The sequence below is a fragment of the Anarrhichthys ocellatus genome, unplaced genomic scaffold (genome assembly GCF_004355925.1).
Source record: "Anarrhichthys ocellatus isolate YVR2014 unplaced genomic scaffold, GSC_Weel_1.0 scaffold32, whole genome shotgun sequence".
NCBI classification, from domain to species: Eukaryota; Metazoa; Chordata; class Actinopteri; order Perciformes; family Anarhichadidae; genus Anarrhichthys; species Anarrhichthys ocellatus.
In genome coordinates, this window is record NW_022280062.1 from 1,454,276 (window position 1) to 1,481,186 (window position 26,911).

At 41.6% G+C, this 26,911-nt stretch overlaps 2 protein-coding genes across 6 annotated transcripts in view; one reads left to right on the forward strand and one right to left on the reverse strand.

The window, feature by feature from the left end:
* Positions 1–1,460: 1,460 nt before the first annotated feature.
* abhd3 (abhydrolase domain containing 3, phospholipase) lies at positions 1,461–14,494 on the reverse strand. The gene is made up of 9 exons (XM_031865439.1): positions 14,173–14,494; positions 12,959–13,122; positions 10,919–11,101; positions 9,596–9,641; positions 6,194–6,306; positions 5,572–5,745; positions 4,866–4,914; positions 4,604–4,769; positions 1,461–4,471 (listed from the first exon to the last, which is right to left on the reverse strand). The coding sequence occupies exons 1-9, from the start codon at positions 14,332–14,334 to the stop codon at positions 4,290–4,292; spliced, it is 1,239 nt and encodes a 412-aa protein (XP_031721299.1). The 5' UTR covers positions 14,335–14,494; the 3' UTR covers positions 1,461–4,289.
* Positions 14,495–17,625: 3,131 nt separating this feature from the next.
* The window catches only part of mib1 (MIB E3 ubiquitin protein ligase 1), a 50,488-nt gene continuing 41,202 nt past the window's right edge, over positions 17,626–26,911 (forward strand). For all 5 annotated transcript variants that reach the window (XM_031864948.1, XM_031864949.1, XM_031864950.1 and 2 more), the window contains exons 1-4: positions 17,626–18,472; positions 19,791–19,962; positions 22,196–22,325; positions 26,479–26,583. In XM_031864948.1, coding sequence (XP_031720808.1) covers positions 18,244–18,472; positions 19,791–19,962; positions 22,196–22,325; positions 26,479–26,583 — 636 coding nt within the window. In that variant the 5' untranslated portion in view covers positions 17,626–18,243. The remainder of the gene's footprint in view (positions 18,473–19,790; positions 19,963–22,195; positions 22,326–26,478; positions 26,584–26,911) is intronic.

Consider the following 26,911-nt stretch of genomic DNA (forward strand, 5'->3'; position numbering starts at 1 on the left):
TTTTGTTCAAAAATCTAAGAAAACACTTTGAATCTGTAGACTACTGCCTAATAGTATTATTATTGCCTTTTGATGATAATTGCTCATATACTGTAAGCCTAAATAAGTATATTTATTGTTTTGAACAAAGGTTAAATGTTATTTCACAAGTTTCAAAAAGTGCCCCCAATTTTTTTTTAAATGCCCCTGGATTTCAGTGAGTGGGGGCAAAAATTGCCCTCTAAACAATATGTAAATTTCCTACCCTGGTATATATACACATATAGATATATACACACATATATATATACATATCTATACACACATACAGTATATATATATATATATATATATATATATATATATATATATATAAAAGATTAAAATAAGTGCATGTCCTAGTTTGTAAAGAATAAAATTCATTTCATCCAAGGCTGGATTACCGACTGTATATCTGACAACTGCCCTGGGGTCCCAAACCCTCTGGGGGCCGAAAGGCTCCAGGCTCACCCGTGGTAGGTTGTGATAATACAAGTCATTGCAAGTTTTTTTATACTCATGTGCAGGAATAAAGACTTCAGGCAACACTTGCATTAGGGACCCCATCCTGTTGAGGGGCCCTTAGTTTGAACCTAGTTTTTAGGCCTTTGATGATTTCAGTAAACATTGTTCTAAAATACATTAGACAAAATGGTCTCTCACTGTTTCCCACAGCAAAGTTGTTTAGAATGTCTTTGATTGCATTGACAGAGTCAAGGAAAGTTACTATCATCTACTAAAGTCGGTGAATTTGTTTTGATGATTTCTGTTATCTGCATACTTTCAATCCCAGTAAATCCCAGTAAATCCCAGTAAATCCCAGTCCCCGCCTCTCCTGAACTCAACACCTCTGTAGCCACGCCGTGACTTTGCACAGTGGCCCTCTCGTTATCAAGAGCAGAAATGTCTTCTTAATGGATGCTATGACTTCACTTCACTGTAAGGGCACAGGGGCGTTGTTGGTCCAGGGACGGCACTATTTCAGCTCCTGCTAAAGTAATATTAGAGCACACTCTCCGTCAACCTATACAACCCCTGTGTGATATAACACAAGGCTATTTTCAGCCAGCTGCTGCAGTCCGGGCAGGATAAGGAAGGAGAAGAGAGGGCAAAAGAGAGTTGCTGCCGTGCTGATTCTTACGCCTCATCTTTCTCTGTTGAGAAGAGCAAAAAAATGTGCAGGAAGCCCAAGAGATTTAAGATGTCCCAAAGTGATTCATTTATGACAAACTGGAGAATTCCCATGCTTAAAAAGAGGTCATTGGGTAATTGAATATTTTATGACTTCAACCATAAAATATGTAAAGATTGGCATTCTTTGGCTTCTCTCGGTGATGCTGTAACTTTACATGCGGTACACAGTCTCCTTGATATTTGAACAAATCCTCAGAGGAGAAAAAGAGACTGTCTCTTGATGATTCTGACATTTCTTATAATTATTGAGTCCTCAGGCAATGCAGTAATTATTATTGAACTACTTTCTGACACTGATGTGATAAAAAGTCAGCGTGAAACATCCTTTTATTCCATCTTGACATTAAGAGCATTTATTGATCTCGGACTATATACTTATCCAGAGTACATTTTCACATGAGCATACATAACATTTATAATAGAGGGATTCCTGCCACATAATATCAATTTTCGTAGATGGTAACCAACAGTGAATCACTCATCCCTTTTGGCAGTCTACTCTAATTACTCTCAGGCTTCCATAAAGCATCTAGATAAAACCAAAGCTCATCTGTCTGGGCTTATTGGGTGGGGGGTGAAAGAAAGTGGAGTGCCGTGGGATTGCAGTTTGCCTTTGGTGGATCACATCCACTACCGCAGCTATGTATATCCTATCAGCAGCTAAGCCCATGAGTGTGGAGTGAGTCGATTCCATGGAGCAAAACCCTGGACTGTGATGTGAGAAGGAGAGGGAGGGCGACCCTGCAGTGACACGCAGGCCATGCAGTAAGCCAGCACAAGTAGTAGACCGTCAAATGCCTCGACTTCAGGGGACGAGTCTGTCACGAGGGGTGAACACCTCAAGTTTTCATGTTGTCAGTATTTAGCCACAGGTAAAAAAAAAAACAATTGTTATAGGCAGAAAGAAAGACTGGATAAAAGTAAAGTAAGGGGAGAGAAAGAAAATGAAAGAAAGAGAACTGCTGACAAAAGGCACCTGCAGTCAATTATTCTAACCCGCAGTACACAGCCAGTCGAGCAATGCAATACAGTCTGTGGAGAAAATGCATTACGAGCAGAATCACTTGAGACAGCAGACAAATGGACCTCGACTCTGTTTAATAATTTATTAAATACAGCATATTACACTCATAGTGATAATGTGCATACTGATAACTGTACTATAGAGACAATTTTTTTTGTAAATTTAAAATCTTATTGCTGCAGATGTTAAAGACAGAATGTTTTTTTCTCTGCTTCTTCTTTTCATGTAGTGTGCAAAATGAAATGCAGCATCCAATGGAAACAAACAAACATGTCCTTTGTGCTACAGAAGTGATGTTAAGGTTCGGGACACGATGTGTACGCCGATGAGACACATGCTACTCGATGGACGACGTGGCAGAACAAACGGACACCAAAATTCCACAGGAACAGGAAGTCAGAATCCCTCATGCAGCGCGTTACTGAAAGTCTGGCCGCCAGTCAAATCACATCGTTTTTATCGAAGCCAACTCATAAACGGTAGCCAGCCCCTTGATCATTGTTGGCGAAACGACTGACAACCCGGTTCCATTAACGATACTGTGCATCTTATAAAGGTACATCTGCCACTTCAAATATGTACACTCATATGTGCATTACTTCATTTACATCACTGTATCTCGCACCCTCAGACTTATTTACAGAAGATTCTTACAAAGAAAACGTCATGGAATTCATATACTGCTGTGTTCGGCCTTTGGGATATACTTTCATATATCGTACGAAATGAAGTGCCTTGCATTAAGGAGTCAGAGGCATGGCAAAATCAACTAAAATAGTGCAATTTCACATTCCTTGTCATTCATGAATTATTCTCCATAATACACATTTGTAGAACTATTTGGTGTGCATAAAGGTAGAATGTGAGAAAAGAAACGTGCACACAGGAGGTTAAAGGAAGGGAAAAAAATCAACATTTTGTGAAACACGCTCATTCGCTTTCTTGCAAAGTGATGGGAATATAGATACCACTCTCATGTCTGTACAGTATATTAAATATAAGGCAGCTGGTTATTTTAGCTTAGCATTAAGACTGCAAGCAGTGGGAAACAGCTAGCTTGGCTCTGTCTAATGGTCAAACAATGTTGTTACCTTTGGACAGAGTTAAGACAGCTGACTCCCCCTTTTTCCAGTATTTATGCTACGCTAATCTAATTGGCTGCTAGCTTAGACATGAGAGTGGTTTCACTCTTCTCATCTAACTCTCCTGAAGAAAGCAAATAAGCATATTTCCCCAAAACATCGAACTACTTTCAAGGATAAAATGTGTAAATAGCATCTACCTTTAAAACCACGAATATAAAAACTAAAGGAATATGATTGACAAAATAAATCTACACAGGACGCATGAGCGAATAAAGAAAATCCCTGAGGGCTAAAATCCTACTGATGGATGTACTGAAGGCTCATGGACGAAGATGATTGGATTTTCATGTGTGTTAGCTTCAAGAGAAAATTATTGCACAAGGTAATCGCAGAGTTTGTTAGCTAGCTAATGCGCCTGATGGGCACAGGTTCATCTTTTCAACAGCGACATGAACAGCTATGCTTGCTTTTTTAATAAGCATACCAGCGTGAATACATATAAATACTTGTTAACCATATGGAATTAATAAATTAATGTTGAATGCAATACAAATGCTGCACTCTATAAGATGTGCCCTTCAAATGAGAGAGACGTTGTTGCTGTTTTTTTGCTTGTGGCTGGAGGAAGAATGGGACAGAAGGATGGAGGGCAAAGATAAAAGAAATTCAATGGAAGGAAGGAAAGAGGTAGAACAGGGTTAGGTGGAGAGGGAAGAAATAAAGGATGGATGGAATGCAGAAAGAAGGAATGAAAGGCAAGTTTGGAAAAGGGGAAACGTGTCAAAGGAATGGATGAAGGAAGGAAGGAAGAAAGACAAACAAGGAAGAATTGAATTAGAAATGGATGAAATAAAGGATGGAAGGCAGCAAGGAGAGATGGATGGAAAAAATGAAAGAAAAGGAAGGAAGGAAGAAAGGCATACGTGAGAGGAAGTAAAACTAGCGGAACACTTTGTTAAGTTCTCTTATCAGGAGAGGTCTTGCAGTCCGCTGCCTTGCTCGATGACCGCCTTAGTAAACTGCTTGAAGACTCGGTCCATGTAAGTGCTCTGTCGAGGCCACATGCCCTCCAGAAAACCAATATGGCCGCCGTGACAGGTGATGAGCATGGCCAGGTTGGGATTCTGCTTCACTGCCTCCACTGGAATGGCTGAAAAAGGAAACACGGGACTCAGGTCCTGTTTTCTTCTCCGTGGACTACATTCTCAGTCTTCATGTCACCATGTTGGTAGTGTTTAAGTAACGTCGGAGTGTACAGAAATCTGAGGTTGCTGGGACTCACCATGAGACGGGGAAAAGACATCATCAGCAGCATTCAGACACAGCATTGGCACCTGCACAGATTTCAGCTTGTGGACAGGACTGGCATCATGGTAGTAGTCATCATTGGTAGGATAACCAAACATTATGGAGGTGAACCTCTCATCAAACTCTCGAATGGTCTTCGCCTGCAGGGAGGGACCAAGTAGATCAATTACATTTGGGCTACTTCCTTTAATTAGATAAGCATTTGTGGCCAATATATCACAAAAAATAACCCCGACCTTCATGACGTGATCGATGTCGTAACACTTTTCAAGCACTGGTCTGTGTCTGCAGGGGAGATTAAGAATAAAACGGTCACCAAACTTCTGTTGATTTGCAGCTGAAATGATTTGCAGCTGAAAATGTCCCTCAAAAATTGCTGACAAGGTCGTAACAGCATAATGAAACAAGAATCAAGCTTAGCTTTCAAAGTGGTCCTACAAAAGCATTACTGTGCATTTATATCATGCTGATCATGTTCACACCAAAATCAAAAACGCTGTTTTTTTAAATAATAGTGCTATTTATGAATCTAGACTGTTTTGGTGTGAGTTGCCTGGTTTTGGAGATATGGAATTTAGACATCTGCCCCCCTTAATCCACAGAGAGAAAATAGTTCTTGCACGAAACTGCTCACAACAAGATCTATTTTGATTTTGGCTGTGAACTGTCCCTTTAATGCACAGATTGAAAGATATTGTGGGTTTTATAATTGCTAAATGTTACCAGGCTTTTTTAAATATGCTTTGTTCACCAGCTAACATACATTTAAAATGTAAAATCAACTTTTATTGTCACACAGGTACACACAGCACAGCACACAGTGGCAATTAATCTAACACACGAAAAATAAATATGTAAAACCCAGTTATTGAAGCTCCTGCAACACTTGCCCCTAGCGGTGAGCTAGCAACCGCGCTAACCCCGCCCCGAACCCCGGCTGACCTGTGCACAGAGGCTTGTAGGCAGCTGGTGAGGTAGGAGTTGAAGAGGAAGCGGTCCAGGGGTTTTTCCAGTGAAGCGGTGCACTCAAATACATCCCAGCCTGCTGAGAAGACTATGACCCCTTTCAGACAGGTCTTTCGGCCCTTGCGCCCCAAGTAGTTGGCCAGCATCATCCTGAACGTGGAGGAGAGAGGGCGAGAGGGCGAGAGGGCGGGACAGATTGGTAAAAACGGGGATTGGAACATGTTCCATTTCTGATCAATCCTTCACATCGTGGGATGAGGACTGACTATAGCCCAAGCGATGCTGGATTTATATTTAAAATTCAGACATCAGGTATTTTCACTTCAATAAACCCATAAGAATAGTGACAGTATTTAAGAGAGAAGGGAGATTTACTAGCATGGCATCTTTTGCCTCTTTTGTCCAAACCAATCAAAAGACTAGCTGAATTAGTAAATGAGTATTTCTAAGTAGTGTACTATAGCAGCACATCTTTTTGGTTTCCACTGAGTCACCAGTCAATGTGTGAAGTCGTCTCGCACAGCTTTAAGTCACATTCTGGGATTTGTTAGCGGTGTACTGAGATGTTCAGTCAGCTGGTGGTGAGTGGCTTCCTTACCCGCCCATTGATACTCCAGCAGCCATGATTGGAGCCGCTTCATTCGTCCTCTGGATGTGCTCAATAACAGTCTCCAGATCCTCTGTGTTGGCCGCACAGTAGGTCCTCGGGGTCTGGGTGGGACCGGAAGACAACAGAGTCACTCTTTGCTGCTCTCTTCCCTCTTCTTGTTTCCAAATTTGATTTAACAGGCTATGAGCGTGTTACTGGTGGTGATAATGGGACGATGGAAGTGGTTGTGGTGACGATAATGCGGATAGTGATAATATGAGAAACACAAAAGAATTATAAAATAAACTACATATTCATAATGTACGGCTGATGTGCAGGCCCCTGTCTAGTGGCCGGGCGGATGCAGGGTTTACCCAGAGGGGGAAATGATCACATCAAATGAAAAATGAAGGACTGCACTGAATATTGCACAAATAAAAACATATGGAGCAGACACAGTCTCCCTGGGTCACACTAGGACCGTTGTTATTTACAGGGAGAGAGCGCAGCACAGGAAGTGGACTTATAGCGTCTGTCAGCTTGTGTTATTGTCTATCTATAGTGAAGATCAGCTGATGCTGTACAGTAATGCAATATGCTCTGCAGAAGTCAATCGATATGATGTAGAAGGCAGATCAAACTACAGCTGAAAGGATTAGTTTACTAATATAATCAATGATTCGCTTAAAGATTCAGAAAGTAACTTGTGTAAAAAAGTAACATTTTGTTTGCTGAAACTGTCTCTATATCCTGACGGTAGACGAGACAGATAATCTGTGGGGGAAAGCAGGTTCTTCCGCCTCCTCTTAGTGCTCCTAATGGCATTTGCAAGATTCCACGAAGCCCGAAGTAAAACAACCAATCAGCGGTGAGGAGTCTCTAACGGAGCCGTCGGTCACTGCTCGTAAACACCGATCAAACGGTGAAACTAGCCAGCGCTGATGAAATATGACTCAGGATGCTGTTGCGGCATTGCCTTATTTCTCGCCTCATATGTTCAGAAACATATTTTAGTATTCTGCTTATCCGTCAAATTAGAAAGTTGGTGATCCAGACGCCATGTTGAAGAAACAGTCGAGCCAAAACCAAGCCGAACGCCGACTGTTCACTGGTTCTGGCTTCTCAAATATCAATATTTGCTGTTTGTCTTTGCTTTTTGCAATATTAATCTGAATATCTTTGGGTTTTGGACAGTTAAAAAACTAAACATTTAAAGATGTCACTTTAGTCTTTGGGAAACTTGACAGGGATTTATTTTTTTTACTTTTGTCTAATGTTTTAGAGACTAAGCCATTAGCCTGTAGGATAGGCACAAATACAACATCAGGCTGGACTGACCTCTATCATGATTCCCCAGCATGCAAAAGCATACGCAAAAGCATGCTGGGCCTCATAACCATGAGGGGTTGATCGATGGAATCTGTGCTCGGACATGTCAGCTGTTTTACAAATAAACTGAATATCTTTGGGTTTTTTTAACGGACTAAACAAGATATTTGGAGGCGTCATCTTGGGACGAAAATAATCATTAGTTGCAGCCGGAAGCAGCCAACGCAATTCACTGTACAACCTTTAAATGTAAACAGAAATTATGCATTTGGTAATTTCTATTGTTATGTCTGCTAGTGCAGCGCCCGTTCACAACATGCATGTACGGAACAGGCCGATTGCGAGGCCTCCGTTATTGATGCAGTGTTTTTCTTACTGCAGCTGTGAAGCATCTCTCCAAACATCCGTTGGACTGCAGAAGTGAGTCCACACTCACTATAAATGAGTAAAGGTGTGAACAGAAGATTATTTTACTCTAAAACCGATTGTATACAAATGAAACTGTCATTTTTTTGCAGGCCAAGAAAGGGTTTAAATCTGTCTCTAATGAGGCAAAGCTATGATTTTACAGCTTATCTTGAAACGCACTATATTATTGTTATTATTCCTTCAGGCTATTATACAGATGAACACTGTTCTATGATGTTTGGGCGAAGCGGTAAAATCCTTTTTAACGTGAAACAGTTTGTCAGGCAGGGCAGATTACTTCACATTATAAAACAAACCAGCTTGAACTCTAAATAGCCTCTTTAACAAGTCCAATACCTCAGGATGCTGTTGACTCTTCAGCTTTTAAAGGTCTTTTATTTAGATTAAAGCACAGACACAAAGTAAATGTCGTAAACTGTTTTTCTACTCTCCTAAGGGTCCTTTAATAGGCCTGCACAACGTTTGGACTCTACAGTGAAACAGCTAAACTTACAAATTGATTGATAACATATAAGATATTTTTAAAAACATATATAATACTAATAGTTTGGGGAAATATTTACGCTGCAAAGCTACTCCACTGTAAAGTCTAATGTAATGGGCTGTTTATGAGGTCTAGAAATAGGGCCCGAGGCACTCCAAGGCAGTCTTTTAAGGCAGGGGGCATCTTTCACACAGCGAGTCTTTCTCAACCAAAGCCCTGGCCTATTTTAACAATGGATGATATTCACACTAACTGGACAGAGAGAGAACACTCACAGGAGCGTACAAATGCTACATCATTTGCATAGAAAAGCACAGTTCCCAAGTGAAATGAGGGAGAAAATCCCCGCCTTGCCACCACCACTTGGTACAGTGCCGAGGTCATCGAGTTTAAACTTTGAGTTTTTCTAAATCTGAGCACAGCTGAGCCAACTCAATTCTGGATATGACTGTTGAATGCATGCGTAAATCGAACTAACGCCAGACAATTTGCTTTAGTGTCACTTTTACCCTTTTGTCTCGCTGCAGCTGAGACGACAACAGACGAGCCACTGATTGAGATTTACACACACTACGAGGGACAATAGATTGATTGTAGGCAATCCCTGTAATGAAACACCGTTTGTGCTATGACTGAGATGTCTGTATGGTAGTGATGGTATGATTAGATCAGGGTGATACAGTCGTCTGTAAAGAATGTGCCTCTGTTCCAAAGATGAGGGGATGGGGGGGGGGGACATAAAACACAGGCACGCCTTGTGATATCAGAGCTCTGGCCCATTTTGTTGGCTAAATATTCCCCCGGCTGTAAGAGGACAGATTATGTCAGGTGTCGGAGCAGCACGTGCTCGACGAGGTCATATTTCTGTGGATTGGTATTAAAACACAGTATCTGCCTGCAACTTAATCCCTGTATGTGCAACAACACTGTCTGTGCAGCATCCGCTTAGGGTTCCCATGCGGGCTCTGTGACACATGTTTGTGACACATGTGGAATAGATCCGCTCTGTGCTGGCTGAAGCAATGACAAGGACAACTCTACAGGGAAGCTGTCATACTGACAAACGGGAAAACCAACTGTCATCAACAGTCCTTTTTTTTTTTTAATCCTGTACACATGTCTGTCTGACTATATGGACGAGGCAAATGAAGAAATGAACTGATTCCTACCAGCAGTGTTTCACCAGAAACCCCTCTGTTGTTGAATACCACGCATCTGAAACACACAAAACATAATCTCAGTCTACTGAATGATTCCTTTAATCGTTTCATCTATTTATTGCCTGTCACTGAAAGAAGTTTAAATAGAGCTGAAATGATTAATGCATTGGTCGATCGACAGAAAATTAATTAAAAAGTATATTCTGAACATCTTTGGGTTTTTGACTCTTGGTTGCACAAAACAAGTAATTTAAATACGTCACCTCGGGGCTCTGGGAAACTGCGATGGCCGTTTTTCACAATTTTTATGTCACTATAGACAAAAAGATTAACCAGTTGATCAATTATATAATTGGCTGGTTAATCAATGATCACAAATTTTCTAAAGAAGAAAAACACGTACATGCTCTCGTAAGTTTACGCTTGCTTTTTTTTTTTTGTCACTGCAAGTTATTGACTTCCGTGTTCAAAGGAGCACGGTGGCCCAAATTCCTTTGAACAAATGTTCCTTACTTTAAATGAAACCCAACTGAAGTGGGAATATGCTGAGCTGTGCAGGGAGGCCCAGCTGTGTGAAGAGCATTCTGTCTGTACTGTGCAGCAAAGGCATCAGCATCCCTCCCCTCATCCATAATCTGGAGTCACACCCGCCGTTTCGGTCGGTGTGGCCCAGTGGCAGGGTGGGGCTGGATGGAGAGTTGGGCAAGAGGACTGGGAGGTGTGTGTTTGTGTGTGTGTGTGTGTGTGTGGGGTGTGCGCTTAAACACACACACACCGCAGCATAAACTCGGAAGCTGGCCTGGGCTAAGCTGCAAAGCTTGTACCGGGATAAACTGTAATTCATTAAGCTACACAGACAGGGGTGAGGGGTGGAAGATGCTGAGTTTGCCATGCCTTCCTGAATCTGGGTGAAAGAATGAGCGCAGGCAAAAGGGTCTATTGGAGGGGGGGGGGAGAGGGGGGAGAAAATGCCTCCCTCTGCAACTCTTCGAGCTTGTGCTACGTTTGGCGATTTGCAAAAAGCGACTCTTGACGCAGAGCTCAGCTGCCCGCTTTATTTGTGCACTTCACCTGAAATGACCCCGAGCCCCTGTGACGCATGCAAGCCTTACATAAAAAAAGTTACGAAGTCATCGCAAAGCCAGGTGTCAGGTTTTTCCACTTTCATCAATATTGGTGTGACTGCTGAGGTATTCTGATTTTGATTGGACCAAATGTCTGAGTGGCAAATTAGAGCGTAGGGCACAGAGAGTGTCAGTGGTGTGATTTAGCGGCCCTTAATGTGTGCTCAGTGCTGGCCCTCAGCCAGGGTGTCCAGCCAAGACCACCCACCTATAGCCCAGATCCCGGCTCTGTTGGACCATGTGCAGGATGTAGGACTCTCGGCTGGTGCCGGTCAGACCGGGGAGGAGGAGGATCGTGGGCCTGGCGGCAGGGTCGGGATGAGAGAGGCTGTCGTCGTTGTCGAACCAATCCAGAGAGATCTGTCCTCCGTCCGCCGCCTTAATGAGCTCACTGCAGAGACGAGCGAGACACACAACTCAGCAACGACAATCTCGCTAAAAAATGATCTCTGTATCTGTGTCTGTATCTCCGTGCATCCATTCATTTGTCTCGTTCAAACACGCATTGATAACATCGGCTCACAGAATGGTCATTCAAATTCTCTGGTTCCATTCTTCACGCAATTAATGATTTCTGTTCAGTTTCCAGGTAAAGTGACTATACTTCATTGCGTCCATCACAAGCACCCCCCAAGGGGAATTGGATATGCGGGTAGAAGAGCTCACTTACAGCTGCCGGCGGCACAGCGCGTTAAGATAAGCAGGAGGGCACTGCACCAGTGGGTTCTTATGGTCAATCAATTTCTGGGTTATACAAGCCCGGCCAGGCAGATGAGGTCATTCAAGCCCCGGTGCTAGTGCATTTTAAAACCTGCACTGCACACACACACACACACACACACACACACACACACACACACACACACACACACAGCAGGCAGTGAGCCAACTTGGCCGGCTGGCTGTAAAGACATCCGCATGAAATTAGAGAGCCGCCATGAAATATGCATCTTGAGCCAGACTTTAAAATCAGTGAGGGCCGATCCACAAAGCGAGAGGGGACCTGGTGCCGATCCTCCGCTCGGACAATGACATGAGTGGAATTTCACCGCGGCAGTCGGTGACAAATTGGACAGTTTTCACGGTGTCCGTCCTTGGGTGACTTCATTATCGGGGGAATGGGGTGGGGGGGGGGGACGTCCTGTTGTCCCGAGAGGAAATGTGATAATAACTTGAGTGAGTGTTACCCCGTTTGATAACAAACAGTTGGACAGGGATGCATTATGGGAATATCTGTCTCCTTGGGGCGTAAAAGCCGAGGCAGTGTGAATGTTATTGGGACAAACAATGAGACTAATAAAGATTTAACTACAACGACGTCAATAATCGTGATCATGTGTGCCAACTTCTGAATGATCAAGTGTCTCAATTTGAAACACAGATAATAACAGATTTATTCCAGCTATAGCTGATATTGGTGAGAAACTGCACCAGTAATACGGTTATTTTTGTTTAGGTGTTAAAAAAGTTTAAATTTTGATATATAGGTTAGGGCGAACAAAGCAAAAGCACAATTTCAGGAATTATTTGTTTTTCTTTTTCCAACCCCGGGTACCTGCTGACAAAGATCATATTGCAGAATACATGCACAACCTACACTGTATATATACACACACACACATACATTTGGCCAAAAAGCATTGTTGTGCAAATTAGGGAATATCTGAATACATTATGTAATTGTACATTATGTAAGAATGAAATATGAACAAATAAGTAATAAACAGTAATAATGACAAATAAGTCTCTCTTAATTCATTTTAATCTCCTTTGTGTGCGCAGGGGGCAAGGAATGCAGTGGCAATTAATCTTCAACAGAATGTACATTATCAAGGAGCAGGCAGGGCGGCCCAAGCCTCCATCGTGACACAAACGATGTCTTTCTCCTCTGAGCCCTTCAATCTGGGCTAAAGAACAGGACTGGCATTTGTTTCCAGTTGTTAAACTGGTGAGAAAGATTCGAGAAATGCACAATGACAGACTCCCAGTGACCAAGCTAATTCTTGGAGATTTTCACTGTGGGCATGGAAAAAATGTCTGCAGTGGCGTTTAATTACTCCAGAATACCAGAAGAAGTAAGCTGACATTATAAATGTGCATGTGCTGCAGCATGTCAAAGGTGACATGGTGACATGTCTACCTTACGTTCTTCACACTTATCTCTCTGACCTCTTTTACCGGAGCTGTTTTATGAGTTCAAATGCACATATGAACCGCGCTGAAGCGTGTCTGAAGAGTGAGGACTAACTTTCTGTAGACGACCCCCGGTTTGGCAGTGACGAAGGGTCTCAGCAGAGTCTGGATGCGGCTCTCCCAGCACCAGAAGGTGGGGTAGTAGGTCTCTGACACTACGGGACATTGCTCCTTCAGAAAGTGGTAGAACTTCTTACCCCCAGAGATGAGCTGTGGCTTCTGTGGAAGACAGGGAATCAAAGTGCGACACAGGTTCAAGAAAGTGGCTTCTTTATCTTCATTCAGTAAAGTGAGGTTATCTAACATGACAGCACATCAATCGCTGTAACAAAGCATCTTTTAGCTGAGCCATGTTTTGTTACATCATATCCAACTTGTTGCATTATTGTCTCTAAACTCAACATCAAATCTTCTGATGTGGATCAGTTGCAAAACTTTCAAACAAAATGACATTAAGATAGAAAAATAATTGAGTACAGGATTTAAAATGTCAGCATCCAATTGAAATAAAGGTTATTACTAACTTACTAACACATATGACCCACATGAACCTGCATTTAAGCTCTCTATTACACTTCAACATACTGACAATAAACGTTAGGCATGCATTACATGCATTTGTTAATTTAACTTTAATTTGTTGCATAATTTGGTCTATTAGCCAACTTAACTTTTGTTTTAAGGAAACTGTTGGGTCTACTGACAATTACATTTTTCCCCCTATTCATATTCTAATCTTAAACTCATGCTTAATAAACGTATTCAATTTGTATTTATTAATAGTGACTGTGAGTTACTGCCCGCTATCAAATGAATGATGGCAGCTTACAGAAAACCCTTCAACACGGCATTCCCATCTCACATACAGTACCCGTTCATGGTAGCTTAGCTTGGTCAGTGCCGACATCTAACTGTGACCGTCGCGTCTATGGGTTGGTCTTGCCTGCAGTTACATAAGTGCTGCACGTGGATAACATAGATTCCGGGTATTGTTATATATGCTGATTTAAAAAAAATCGGCTAGTGAGCCGCCAAACACGTGCAGGCATGTACCGGTGGACAGATGCAACCTTATCGATCCATCAGCAAATGCACCGGTCGAGTGTCATCATCACTCGGCTGGCAGTGATGGTGACGCTGCACCGCGAAGGGCACACGCGGCGGGTTTTAAATGCCCCCCCACACACACACACCCACACACACAAGGCTATAAGGCTATAAGCAGCCGGTCAGGGTGTTATTAACCGCGAGTTAATTAAGGATACTTACCTTCGCTACTGAGAGCAAATAGTAGCAGGTGTACGCTGCGCTAAAGCCCAGCACCAGAGACAGTCCCACTCCCGATCCAAACAGCCCGACTTTCACTTGGTTTTCCAGATAATGTGACAGGTCCCTTGTCAAAATGTTGAAATTGAAGTCCAGCGAGATCATTGCAAGGGTTCCCTGTTTTCCTTTTATCCCCGTACTGCAAGGACAGCGGCCGGCTCAGGGTTGAAAGTCAGCTGTGTCTGCCTGCGAGCACCACTGTGAAGGACCGCAGTTAGCTCAGCAGACGCTCAGATCTCCGTGGTCAACTCAGCAGACTCTTGAATTGTAGTGCGCCTATATGCTGAAATTCACGGTAAACGTATTCAAACGGAACAGATCGGGAGCGAGCGAAGGACTTTGCAAAGTTAGCGGAGGGATTAACGTGAGACAACATCCGGCTTTCAAAATAAGATGTCAACTAAGCATATACAAATTGCATTTGTGGAAATAAGATTAAATTAATTATATTAACATTAACTACAAAACATGTTACGTGCATTTCGTGAGTTAAAGGGAAAATACAACTGCATTGTGTCTATATTCTTTGATTTGAGGGTTGCTGGAAAGATAATGCAATTATTAATATCTGACTTACTGATATGTATGTGTTCAGGACATTTCTGACAATATCCAAACAAAAATCAGACATGTTAACTGTACGAATTAAGACGTTTTATGAAGTAAAAACTGTGAACTGAAATTGCACCTTCAAATAGCTAATATCTGAAATGTTTAAGGTGCTATGAAAATATTCTTGTCAGTATTTCCATACAAGACATTTTTACTTTACCAATTAAGAATTATTTCAAAGTAAATGTCATACATCTGTACCGAGAAAATAACTAATATCTGAATATTTGAGGTACTATGAAAAGTATTTTCTCAATAATTCCAGACAATAATAATAATTCGATTGGTATCAGTCCGGAGTGTCTAGGAACTTGGGAAGAAGTGAATCTCATTCATGAGCTCACTTCAAATCACATTCATGAGACAATTTGTCTAATTTCAAATTAGATTTTAGAGGAAATGGTGCATAGTTACACAAAATAATTTCACAACAGGCTAATAGCAGACCACCTCAAGGTCTCACTCTAACAGAACCAAAACATTCTGATGTAGCATTTTAAAATCAAAGCCCTTCTAAATCTCACTCATGAGATAACTTCAAATCACATTCATGAGACAATTTGTCTAATTTCAGATTCGATTTTAGAGGAAATGCTGCATAGTTACAAAATAATTTCTGTTTCTCGGTACAAATGTATGATTTTACTTTGAAATATCTCCTAATTGGTATAGTAAAATTGTTAGATTTTTTGTATGGGTAGAGTCAGAGATGTCCTGAAGACATATCTATCAGTCATTGTTTGGAATTATTGAGAAAATACTTTTTATAGCACCTGAAATATTTAATTAGATGTTTTCTCAGTCCAAATGTATGACTTTTACTTTGAAATATCTCTTAATTGGCGCAGTAAAAATGTCTGATTTTCAGTATGGGTGGAGTTAACGAAATCTTGAATACATCAGTCATTGTATAAAAATATTGACAAGAATACTTTTATAGCACATTAAAAATGTCAGAAATTAGCTATTTGAAGGTACAATTTCAGTTCACCGTTTTTAATTGGTAAAGTTAACATGTTTGATTTTTGTTTGGATGTGGTCAGAAATGTCCTGAACACATACATATCAGTCAGTCAGATATTAGTCATTTAATTATCTTTCCAGCAACCCTCAAATCAAAGAATAAAGACACTTCATCCACAATTTAGTTGTATTTCCCTTTAACTCACGAGATTTAGGTATGTTTTGTACTTAATGTAAATATAATGAATTTAATCTTATTTCCACATAATGAAATGTATACGCTTAGTTGACATCCTATTTTGAAAACCGGATGTTGTCTCACGTTAATCTTTCCGCTAACTTTGCAAAGTCCTTCGCTCGCTCCCGATCTGTGCCATTTGAATGCGTTTACCGTGAATTTCAGCATATAGGCGCACTAAAATGTAAGTGTCTGCTGGGTTGACCACAGAGATCCGAGTGTCTGCTGATTTGACCGCAGTTGGGAAGGAGACCTGGGGTGGTTACATATATAATTATGTGTATCAGCGAGCGGTGGCGCTCTTTGGCCGGCTATCAGTCAGATGGTTTTGTCTCCCCCTACCTTCGACGGAGGGGAAGTGCACCATGCGACGCTTGCAGTTTCTGCATGAGCCTTGAAATCTTCCCTTCGGTGCCTCTAGTGGGGCATAAATCAGTCAATAGACAATTAAATCGATATTTGCAAAGAAAGCCTGGTGATCATTGAACAACTTAAGCTTCTGAAAAAATGATCTGGGGATTTCCGGACGTAGTAGTCTCCAGTAAAACAGAATTAACAGCCGGCAAAGCATCTGCCCCAGGGGCTATAGACCCACAAGGGGCCCAGCCACTCAAGGTTCACCATGTGGCAATTAGTTAGTGGTAATTTAATTAACTGAGAATGTGTTTGTTGATGTGTTCACCATTATAAACTGAAATGATAGGCACCTTAAAGCAACACCTGTATTATGACCTAATCTTGGGGCCTTATCTAGTCGAGAAGGACCCTGAGTTAAAGTCTATATGTTTAAAGCCTTGTTATATATTGTTTTTTACCAGGTCAATTGTTGCATAATACTTATACAATGCACAGAGAGTGAAAAAAAACTGGGTCATGTGGGCTATTATATTGAAGGCCCACTATAGGTTAGTCTGATTTCAAAAGTATAGTCCATGCCATAAACATGTTTTGCTATTATCAGATTAAAGTATGTATTGTATCTGGTGAGTATGATATGACTTGACATTTTTTTTATTTATGGAATTAACAATAAGATTTTGCACAATTTAGGTTGATACTGGTTATAGATGAACATACAAGTGGCCTTGTCTACCTCACCTTCTGGACTCTGGAGAAGTAAAGTACGATGATCTTTCAATATGCTAATTAATATATTAATAAAAATTAATAGCTATACTCAATGAAAAAAAATGCATTGTGTTGCTTCTCTGTGGGCTGGATCTCATTTAATCATGAGTATTTGAATTAATGTCAGCTGTCATCAGCTCAAAGAGCTGTAATGTTACCACCATAAATCCAAGTGTAGTAAACAATGTATGAGTGGATGCATTATGCAAGAGAATATTCAGATATTTTGTTCCACAAAATCAACTAAAACATTGATATTTGTGTGTGTTTTGGCTACTTGTCTGTGTACACTAAATTAGGACAGGTACTTTAGTTAAAATTATTGTTAGAATTGGAAAGAAAAACGTTTATTAGACACTTTACAAATATCTGTCTCCATCTATCTGTCTGGGCTTGCATGTTGCAGATGCGCATGCGCGCCGTGGACACGGACTCGTGCTTGTTTTCCCAAGCGTCGCGTCTTCGGGCTTTGTCGTTCACCTCCGTAGCTAGTTGTTGCTTGTCTGAGGTCTGAACGATGATTGACAATAATGGCGACGCGTTTATTCTGAGTTGACTCCAGGGGAACGTTCTCTGGTTGACAAAGGGAACGTCTGGGGTGGATTTTCAGCTCGACGGACATAAAACAATAAGAATAAGGACTAACATTTACCTCAACGGAAAATAACTTGCTAGCCAGGAGAGGTTTATCCTGCTAGCATTGCTACAGCTAGCAACTCGGCTCGCTAGCTTGCTAAGTTGAAGAGGTGGCATTATTGTGTATGGAGTGGAGGAGAGAGAGCTTGCTGGGTACTCAGATCTGGCTAAGCTAGCAATGTGGCTACTTAATAGGCTTTTGGGCTAAACGTTTATTAGTTTCTCATTCTCCAAGTCAACGCCGATGAGGCACTGACTTACAGTTACCGTTAGCTTGTGGAGGATAGTTTTCTAGGAGGCTCCGACAGCCTCCTTTAGGTAGCTAGCAGGCTAGCTTTGTGGATTGTTCGTCTCCTTTCCTGTACGGACTTGTTCGCACTTGGGATTTTGGAAACTGTCCACCGGCTTTCAAACTTGTAATATTGCACAAAAAAAAAATGACTACCGGCAGGAATAACCGAGCGATGATGGAAGGAGTCGGAGCCAGAGTGGTCCGCGGACCCGACTGGAAGTGGGGGAAGCAGGATGGTGGAGAGGGACATGTTGGCACCGTGAGGAGTTTTGAAAGTCCAGAGGAGGTGGTGGTTGTCTGGGATAACGGGACGGCTGCTAACTACCGCTGTTCTGGAGCGTACGACGTGAGGATATTAGACAGTGCTCCAACAGGTAACTTTACAGCACTTTCAGACTAATGTACGACAAGTGTCTCTCGATGCCACAGAGTTATGCTCCACATAAAAGAGACTTTATAGATATAGATCATAGCTTCATGGTCTGTATTTTGAGGCTTCGGTGGGTGCAGGAATGAGATCGATAACAAGCTGTTGCTGTAATTAATGTATTACTTCACGATAGTAAGGCTAAGCTCTTTGGGTTGTTGAAGAAACTTTTAGTGTAAACAATTCTCGGAAGCATTTTTCTCTGTGTTGAAGGCAGACAATGTCTGCTTGACTTCCCCGATCTATACATATCTATATATAGATATATATTTAAAAACAAGTATTTAAATACATCCTGTCTGAACAGATGTGGCTATGTCACAGATAGCACCAGTCAAGATATGCAAATAAGCTAATATATATATATATATATATATACACACACACACACACACACAGGATATGCACGTTCAGAGTCAAGCATATTAGATTTTTTATTACACCTTTTAGATGAAAACATTTCCAATATTATATAAAAGTATATCAGTAGGATGTAGACATAAAAATACAGTTTTAGTCGTGGTTGACTTTTTAGAATTTCTGTTTAAATACAAACACTATAATTGTGCTTACAGTTTAGCACATGTGTGCATAGTTAATTTGTGTACATAATAGAGAAAACTGTAATACCGACATCCAGTTTGTAATACTGCAAATATATAAATATTGCAATACTTTCATCAGTGGGCCACAGGCTCGATCACCATTGTGTTTCCTCCTTTGGCGATGTTGACATTTATGTACATGAAAATCTTGATATTGCCACTTTAGATACAACTTCACCATGTTTTTGGCTTTATGGCTCCGTACTTGTCATAGTATTAAATGCCAATGCAGTTACAATTTTCCGCATGTATCCCATTGACTGGCTCCATATATATCACCACCTGATGATGCAGTCACGTGATAAGGAGCAGAAGAGGTTTTTGGTGGTTCTTAACAGGATCCTTAAAGATCAACCACATCTTGAAAAAGATGTGATTTAAACTCTTAACTCCATAATTAGTCAAGCTGTTCTCACGTTAACAGGTGTGCGATATAGCCCTCCTGAAAGGTAATGTGGACTAGGAATATGTGGAATAAGTTTCATTGTGTGCACAGTTATGTCAAATCATAGAGTTCAGATTGCATATGGAATACTTATTTTTGCACGGTTAGTATAAATAGATGTTATTCCAGTCGTATTTTTAATCACATGCAATGTCCTACACAATAAAACCCCATTTTTTTTGTTTCAAATGTTGATTAATTCTGCCCCTCCTCAGGCATCAAGCATGACGGAACCATGTGTGACACCTGCCGTCAACAGCCCATCATCGGCATTCGCTGGAAATGTGCTGAGTGCACCAATTACGACCTTTGCACAACCTGTTACCATGGAGACAAGCATCACCTGAGACACCGCTTCTATCGGATCACCACCCCGGGCAGCGAGAGGTGAGCCCAAACATTAGACGGTGTTGTGCTCTCACTTTAGACCCACCCGTTGTATACGATGGACACACGGTTAGCCAGGTAATCCACGCCACTTCATTGTGGATTGGTGGCCCCGCCCCTATTCGTCTGGCCTTGTGTTGCATTAAGTGTGTGTGTGTGTGTGTGTGTGTGTGTGTGTGTGTGAGAGTGACATTTGAGAGGTCTTTTGTGCAGACAGGATCTATCTCTATGCTCCCAGCCTTCAGTTGCCAGGCAACAACTCAGCCTCGTTTTAAGATCCAGTCATACCTTTTTGTAAAAAAATCACATTAATGCAACATAGAATTTATTTGAGTAGATTTCCCAGATTTTTTTTTTCTCTTGTGTTTATGTCTTCAGAAGGCTGCATGCTCATGAAATATAACATACAGATTTATTGAAAAAGTCTGTTTCGCAGCTGACTTTCGAGCTTTGTAATTGCATATAATGAACAGAGATAATGAAAACTTTTCACTACATCATGTAAGACGGCTTCCTGTTAAGTACGAAGGACTTAAAAGTATGTAATAACTGTCTCATAAGTTACCAATCATATAATAATATAAAGAGTAACACTAGACGTGTACAGGCCAGTCCCAGCAGGGTGCTACAGACGTCCCTTGTGCTTAATATTGTTTTATTTATCACTATTGTCACTCAAAATGGTGTCGCCACAGCGGGAGCCCTATTGCTCTGTCTCAGTGTTAATGTGTAAAACTATCATTTATATGAACTCCGCACTTTGTATGACAATAAATGCATTTTAGTGAGAAGTTGTTGTGCTGTGAAGACTGTGGTGGGTTTACTGTCAAGCCTCCCCAGGAAGTGTTGACATTGTCAGCAAGACATTAGATAACATTGTTGCTATTGACTAACTAAAAGTTGACCTAAAAAATGATGTTAAATTAGTTTTAGATCTTAGTCAGGACAATGGAAGTTGGCGCAGAAGCTGTTACAGTTTGGGCAAACTTTGAATGAATGCATGTGCAGACAAGAAGGCAGCGTTCCTTTCCTTTAAAGTTGCTCCACACAGATATTAATGCATAGTAGGAAAACAAACAATCAAATCAGTTCAAAGTGATGTGGTTTAAAGACTTTAAATGTATTATTTGGACCTGATTGTGCGTAAGCACACTCATTAAATTCCACAACTTGCATTTGATTGTGTTATTGCAAAGACTGTCAGTACTGTGATGACGCTTCATCCATTTCAGGCCTATTTCAGCCAAATACCATCATTGACTAAATGAACACATGGCCCAACAGCTGGCAGCCTTTTCAACCGAGCGCGACTTCATTTCCCCCGAGACAGACGTTGCATAAAGCACAATGGGTGCTGGAGGTCTCCCCAGCGTAGTGGGGTGTTTAGTTACACTGCATTAGATTCTGTCACTAACTGCCGGAGAGGGAGTGGTTAGAGGCCACGAGCGGTCTGCACTGGTTAGACCCACACCGTCCAGCTGTCGCGTCTACCACCACGGCTCACACTTGTTTGATGCTTTGCGCTCAGCTATTAATCGCTATTACCTCTTCATTGGTTCGGGCTCGTTTAGACTTTTTTTAACGCTGGCTTTTCATTTGCATTTGCACTGCCATGATTGTTGGGTTTGGCTGAGAACGGAAAGAATTGTCAGTGATGTGTAAATGCCGTGTCATTACAAAGATTATTGTTATTCGTAATGTTACAAGTTACAACACGACCCCTGCCACTCGCACAGCGTGTTCCCTGAATCGAAAGTATAGCTAAAGGCAATAGAAAAGCTCGCCACAATAAAACAATTTGTGTCTGATGTTTCAAAGACTTGAAAAGATCAGTGCTGATGTGTTGCTTGCAACTCTTGACAAATATTTGTGGTCTGATTTGTTTTGCTATCATCAAACATCCGTTGCTCAGTGGACTGCATGGTTGGTTCAGCAGATTAGATGCTGTTAAGGCCACTCTCTGTAAGATCTTGATCTGTAGCCATGTCCCATTTGCTGAAAGTAATTCACACCATGACTCCAGAGCAGTAGGCACACAGAGAAGGGCAGTTAAGGACACGAGGTATCAGACGGGAGGCATCGCCTCTGCGATGCATATTTGCTAGTAATTTGGAAAAATACCTGTCAATTGATCCATGGAAACAGAGCCTCTGTAAACACCTGCTGTAGAGTATTCTGACAGTGTTGAGAGTGCTGAACCCAAATGGAAATCTTTGTCTTTGTTTTTGAGTAGAGTTCTTTTGGAGTCACGTCGAAAGTCAAAGAAAATCACAGCCAGAGGGATCTTCACCGGTGGCCGGGTTGTTAGAGGAGTGGACTGGCAGTGGGAAGACCAAGATGGAGGCAACGGAAGGAGAGGAAAGGTAATGATAATGAACTTTATTGATATTGTATCCTTAAAAACAGAGTTTACAAAGTGCTTTGACAGACAAAGCAAGGCAATAAAACAACAGAAAGCTCAACAGTGAGGCCCAACAAAGCGAGAGAAACTAAAGTAAACGTTAAACCCTGATACAACAGTACAGTGGATGAAACAGTAAAACCAATCGATACGATAAGAACAAACTAAGGAATAAAATAATAATAACAAAAATAAAAGACAGCGATAAAGCAGTAAAAAGACAGAATCACATCAAAGCCAGTCAGTAAAAATGGGTTTTAAGAAGTGATTTAAGAGAGATTAGCGATTCTGCGAGCCTTATCTCCTCCGCCAGCTCGTTCCAGAGCCGATGGGACCTGATGGCAAAAGCACGGTCACCTTTAGTTTTGAGTCTCGACTTTGGAGCAGCCAGAAGGGCCCCACCCGAGGATCTAAAGCTGCAAGGCTCCACATTTCTGCCAGACGTGCTTTAAAAGTTATCAGTAAAATCGTAAAAACAATTGTAAAACAAACAGTGACAGGGAGAATGGATAGCAGCCACGACCGGGGGGGCGGGGTGATGTTGTCTGTTTAAACCGGTGAGAAGCCGAGCTTCTGCATTCTGAACTAGTAAGTCTTAAGATGATAAAAGCATGAATGACTTATTTCAGGTCAGCGTGTGAGTGGATTGGTTTGAATCTGTGAGACCGTTCTAATTTGAAGGAAGCAGGACTGGACAACTCAAAAAAATAAAACTAACTAAGTGCAGCATCTTTTAAGACGGTTGAATAAAATTGTCTACTGTGTCAAAAGCTGCACTTGGGTCTAAAATAATTCAAATAGGTTCGGTTCCAGCCAAGAAAGTAGAGCCTGTAACTCCAAATTTGCCCATTTTCTTTCTCCACGAGCCAGTGACCTGTAAATACAATACAGAGCTGAGATCAGTGAGCACTGAGGCCAATAAGACAAGTACTCGTCTAAGTCTGGCAGTCAGTTATATGCCGGGGCCAGTGCTGGAAAGATGTTTCTGGCTTTACTATTCCTCATATAGTGAAAGGCATGTGATCTTTATCACTCTGCCACTTGTTTTTACATCACCTGAGAGCTTCTGTGGGCTCCAGACGCTGACAGTTTTCAGTGGACAAGGCACAAAAATAAAAATAAGGCTGAGAGTAAGAATTGTCTTCTATAAATCCCTTTTTCACAAGTGAGGTATAAAAGTTCATACATCTTTCTATTCCTTGCTGAATGAACATGACTACATGATACTAAATGATTCAGTTTCAAAAACGTAGGCAAACTCGGCTTTTTGTTTTTAATTCAAAGCTGCACAGTTAAGTGGATAATAAATCCCAGGTGGTAAAGCAGACTTAGTACGTCTGACAGAGGCCATGACGACCACATGTGTGCCACCGAGCGGAGCATGAACGCCCTTAAGGGCGGCATAGAAGGATCCTTTGCCTTAAAGACCGTAGAAAGGAAAAAACAAGCTTGCATCTCAGGATGTGATTCGATTTGAAATGTGCGGGAGCCTCAACCAAAACAGGAAGGGCTCTGCCCGACTCGACGTGTTTTGTAGCATGAACATGTTGCAGCCAGGCGAGAACACAGCCCAGTGCTCTAGTGTCTTGTTAAGCGTTGTTCATACTCGCGCTTGGCAGCGTAGCGCGAGCCTCCGCAGATTGCGCGCGAGCTCCCGAGCATGCACGGAGGTGTTTACACACAATACGCTGTTTGTTACATTATTTTCCAAAAACCGCCAGAGGGCGTACAAACAAAATGAAGTGTGAAGAATCAAAAAGACAACAAGTGTGACCCATAGACTGTGGGTGTAAGCGGCAAGAAGCCATAAACTAACCTCCACAATACAGAGGAGGGATTGTAATAATCTGTAAACTCATATCTCATATTCATGGACTACTTTAATTCCTTTGTTCAAGCCCTGTAAAAAAAAAAAAAAAAAGAAAAGTATTAAATGCATGATAAAGGTTGAATATCCTGTAAACATTTTGATTTGGCAGGTAAAATATATACTTAAATGTAGATTTTTAGACGTCCTGTTTCTTTATAGGGGAAAAGTAACAATTCTGCTTCTTCCTTAAGTGAAGAACACTTCAACTTTAGCAGCTACAGCCAAAAATCCAGATTTATCCAGAAACTCATGTCGACAAGAAGTTGACTTGTGCACAATGTGTTGGAAAAATATCATAATGTAAGAGTACATTTGCGTAGAAATGATGATGGGAAGGAGTAGAATGCGCCACCGTTTATTTCGGCGGATTGCTCTTCATGTTTCCTGAGGCTATAAACAGACCTCCTTCCTGCAGGTTAGTCCAGACTCAGACCCATTATTACAAAGCAATACTATGTCTGATGAGTCCAGCCCAGTCTATTTAGATTTATACTGTAAAGTGCTTGTCTTTTGACTCTGGTCCAGGCCCCGGAGTATTCCATTTAAGAGCCCCTGCAGGCGATTTAAGACTTAATTTTGCTGTGTTATTTAATGGCATATCTCATTACTGTTTTATGATGCTGTAAGCAATATGCTCTCCAGAAAACTGCTACTGCATGTCCTGCAGCAGCAGTTTCCTTAAAGGCACAGCTTCTGATCAAATAATTAATTTACTCCAGTGCAGCTCTTCTCTTGACACTTTTTCGATATGATGAAAGTTGTCTCGTGTGAAAATCCCCAACCCTCTCTTCCAAATTTGAATAGATTTTTCTGTCCCCCATTCATAGCTCATTGCTTATTTATGCCAATAACACGTCATTTTCCTTTGCTTACTGAGCCTTATTATTTTTTGTAGCCAAAAGCCGCGAGCCGGTCCTGAATACATAAGTCGGGTACAGCATTAGTCATAATGTACTACAACAAGTACTAACTCAAGAAGAGCCTAGGTAACAATGTAGTGACGGATGTGCATGTTGAGTCTTTATTCAGGGTCTTCATTTATTTTCAAAGTGCATGCACAGCTTGAGGGAGAACCATGTGTTTGTTAACTCATTAATGGTCCAACCCACCGTGAATAGAAGAGGTTTAATGACGTCATTTCATAACTTTTAGGTTTTCTGTGATGATAGGAGCGTTTTGTTAAGTATCTCCTGAAAGTTTTTTCACTTTTTTTTTCACTTTTTTGTTTTCAAGCCGAACATGTCTGTGGCAAAAAGAATGCTTACTGACTGTCGGTATATTTCAAATATCTACGTTGGCATGATTATGAAGAGAAAATGCTTTTCATGCTGACCTCAGCATACTACGACCGCAGTGTGGATCCAGCCCTTGAATGCATATGGATGGAAACATACTGTACATGGATCATGATGTTTAGGACCTTCCTGAATTCATCAAAGATGATGCAGCTAACCTTATTGGGATACCTAGACTCTTAGAGGAAATAGCAACTGCATTTAATTCCCTTTAAATAGGGTAGACAAGTCTTCCCAACTGATGAAAAAAACAAGACAAAAGTTTAGTATATCTTGTAAGATTGCTATGCAGTTGAAATAAAATTAAATCTAATTGCGACCCCAAGAATCAAAGCCTAATCGAATGTGTTCTTGATGTATCCCACTCCTAGTATTTCTGAGTATTTAGGGAATTAACCTTCCCTTGAATTTGAAGCTCTGTGGCTGTGTATACATTTACTGCACCAGCATCCTGACGACTCTTAGTGTCCTCTGTAACCATGTTGGGAAAGCAGTGGTACAACTTAATTCAAACTCTGTGAAGTGTTCGCACCCGGAGCGACACGGCAAATCGATACCCAGTGCATGGCCAGAAGACGCTGGACCCTTCAACTAGAGTTCGACTTGTGTGAGCAGATATATTGTCTCCTGGGTTGCTGTTCTGTAGTTCAACCTTCACTCTGCCCTTTAGTTTGAAAAGATGATTTCCCTTCAGGGATCAATAAAGTGTCATATTCACCATCATGATGAGGTTTCAAGATGAAAAACACCTGCTTGAAAGCTCCCATTAAGAAAATGATCCCCTTCTGGTCGATATTGTATTTTTACACACAGTATGCCGACACTTTAATTTCCAATTACACCCCAGCCAATAATTTATCCCAAAATTAGGAGTAAAACTCAATGAGCCCTTATTTGTCTTTCTCATCTTAACCCCTCCTCCTCCTCTTCCTCATCTTCCTCCTCCACAGGTGACGGAGATCCAGGACTGGAGTGCAGCCAGCCCTCACAGCGCTGCCTACGTACTGTGGGACAATGGGGCCAAGAACCTGTACAGAGTGGGCTTTGAGGGAATGGTGAGCAAACTTCCAGCCTGACCCTATCGCTCAGTCACTCACACACACACACACACACACGCACACACACACAGAGCCTCACAAAAGATCAGCTGTCAGGTGGCTTTTGTGTTTGACCGCTGGGCCGGGGGGCTCTTTCTTTTGCTGCCAGGCCTTTGTGAGAGCCACGCAGCCGGCATGAGTAAGGCACAATTGTACAGGCAGCTGGAAGGGGAAGGTATCTACATGATAAAGGCAAGCTGTTCTCTCTGCTTTTTAGGGGGAGAGAGTGAACATGGAGGTCAACTTTAGAAGGAGGGTGGGGGGGGGGGGGGGGGGGGGGGGGGGG

Coding starts and splice junctions, on each gene's coding strand:
- abhd3 (XM_031865439.1), bottom strand. CDS start 14,334: ATGATCTCGCTGGACTTCAATTTCAACATTTTGACAAGGGACCTGTCA. Junction 11,102..12,958: donor CCGGGGGTCGTCTACAGAAA/GTTAGTCCTCAC, acceptor TCGTCTCTGCAG/TGAGCTCATTAAGGCGGCGG. Junction 9,642..10,918: donor AGCCGGGATCTGGGCTATAG/GTGGGTGGTCTT, acceptor TGTGTGTTTCAG/ATGCGTGGTATTCAACAACA.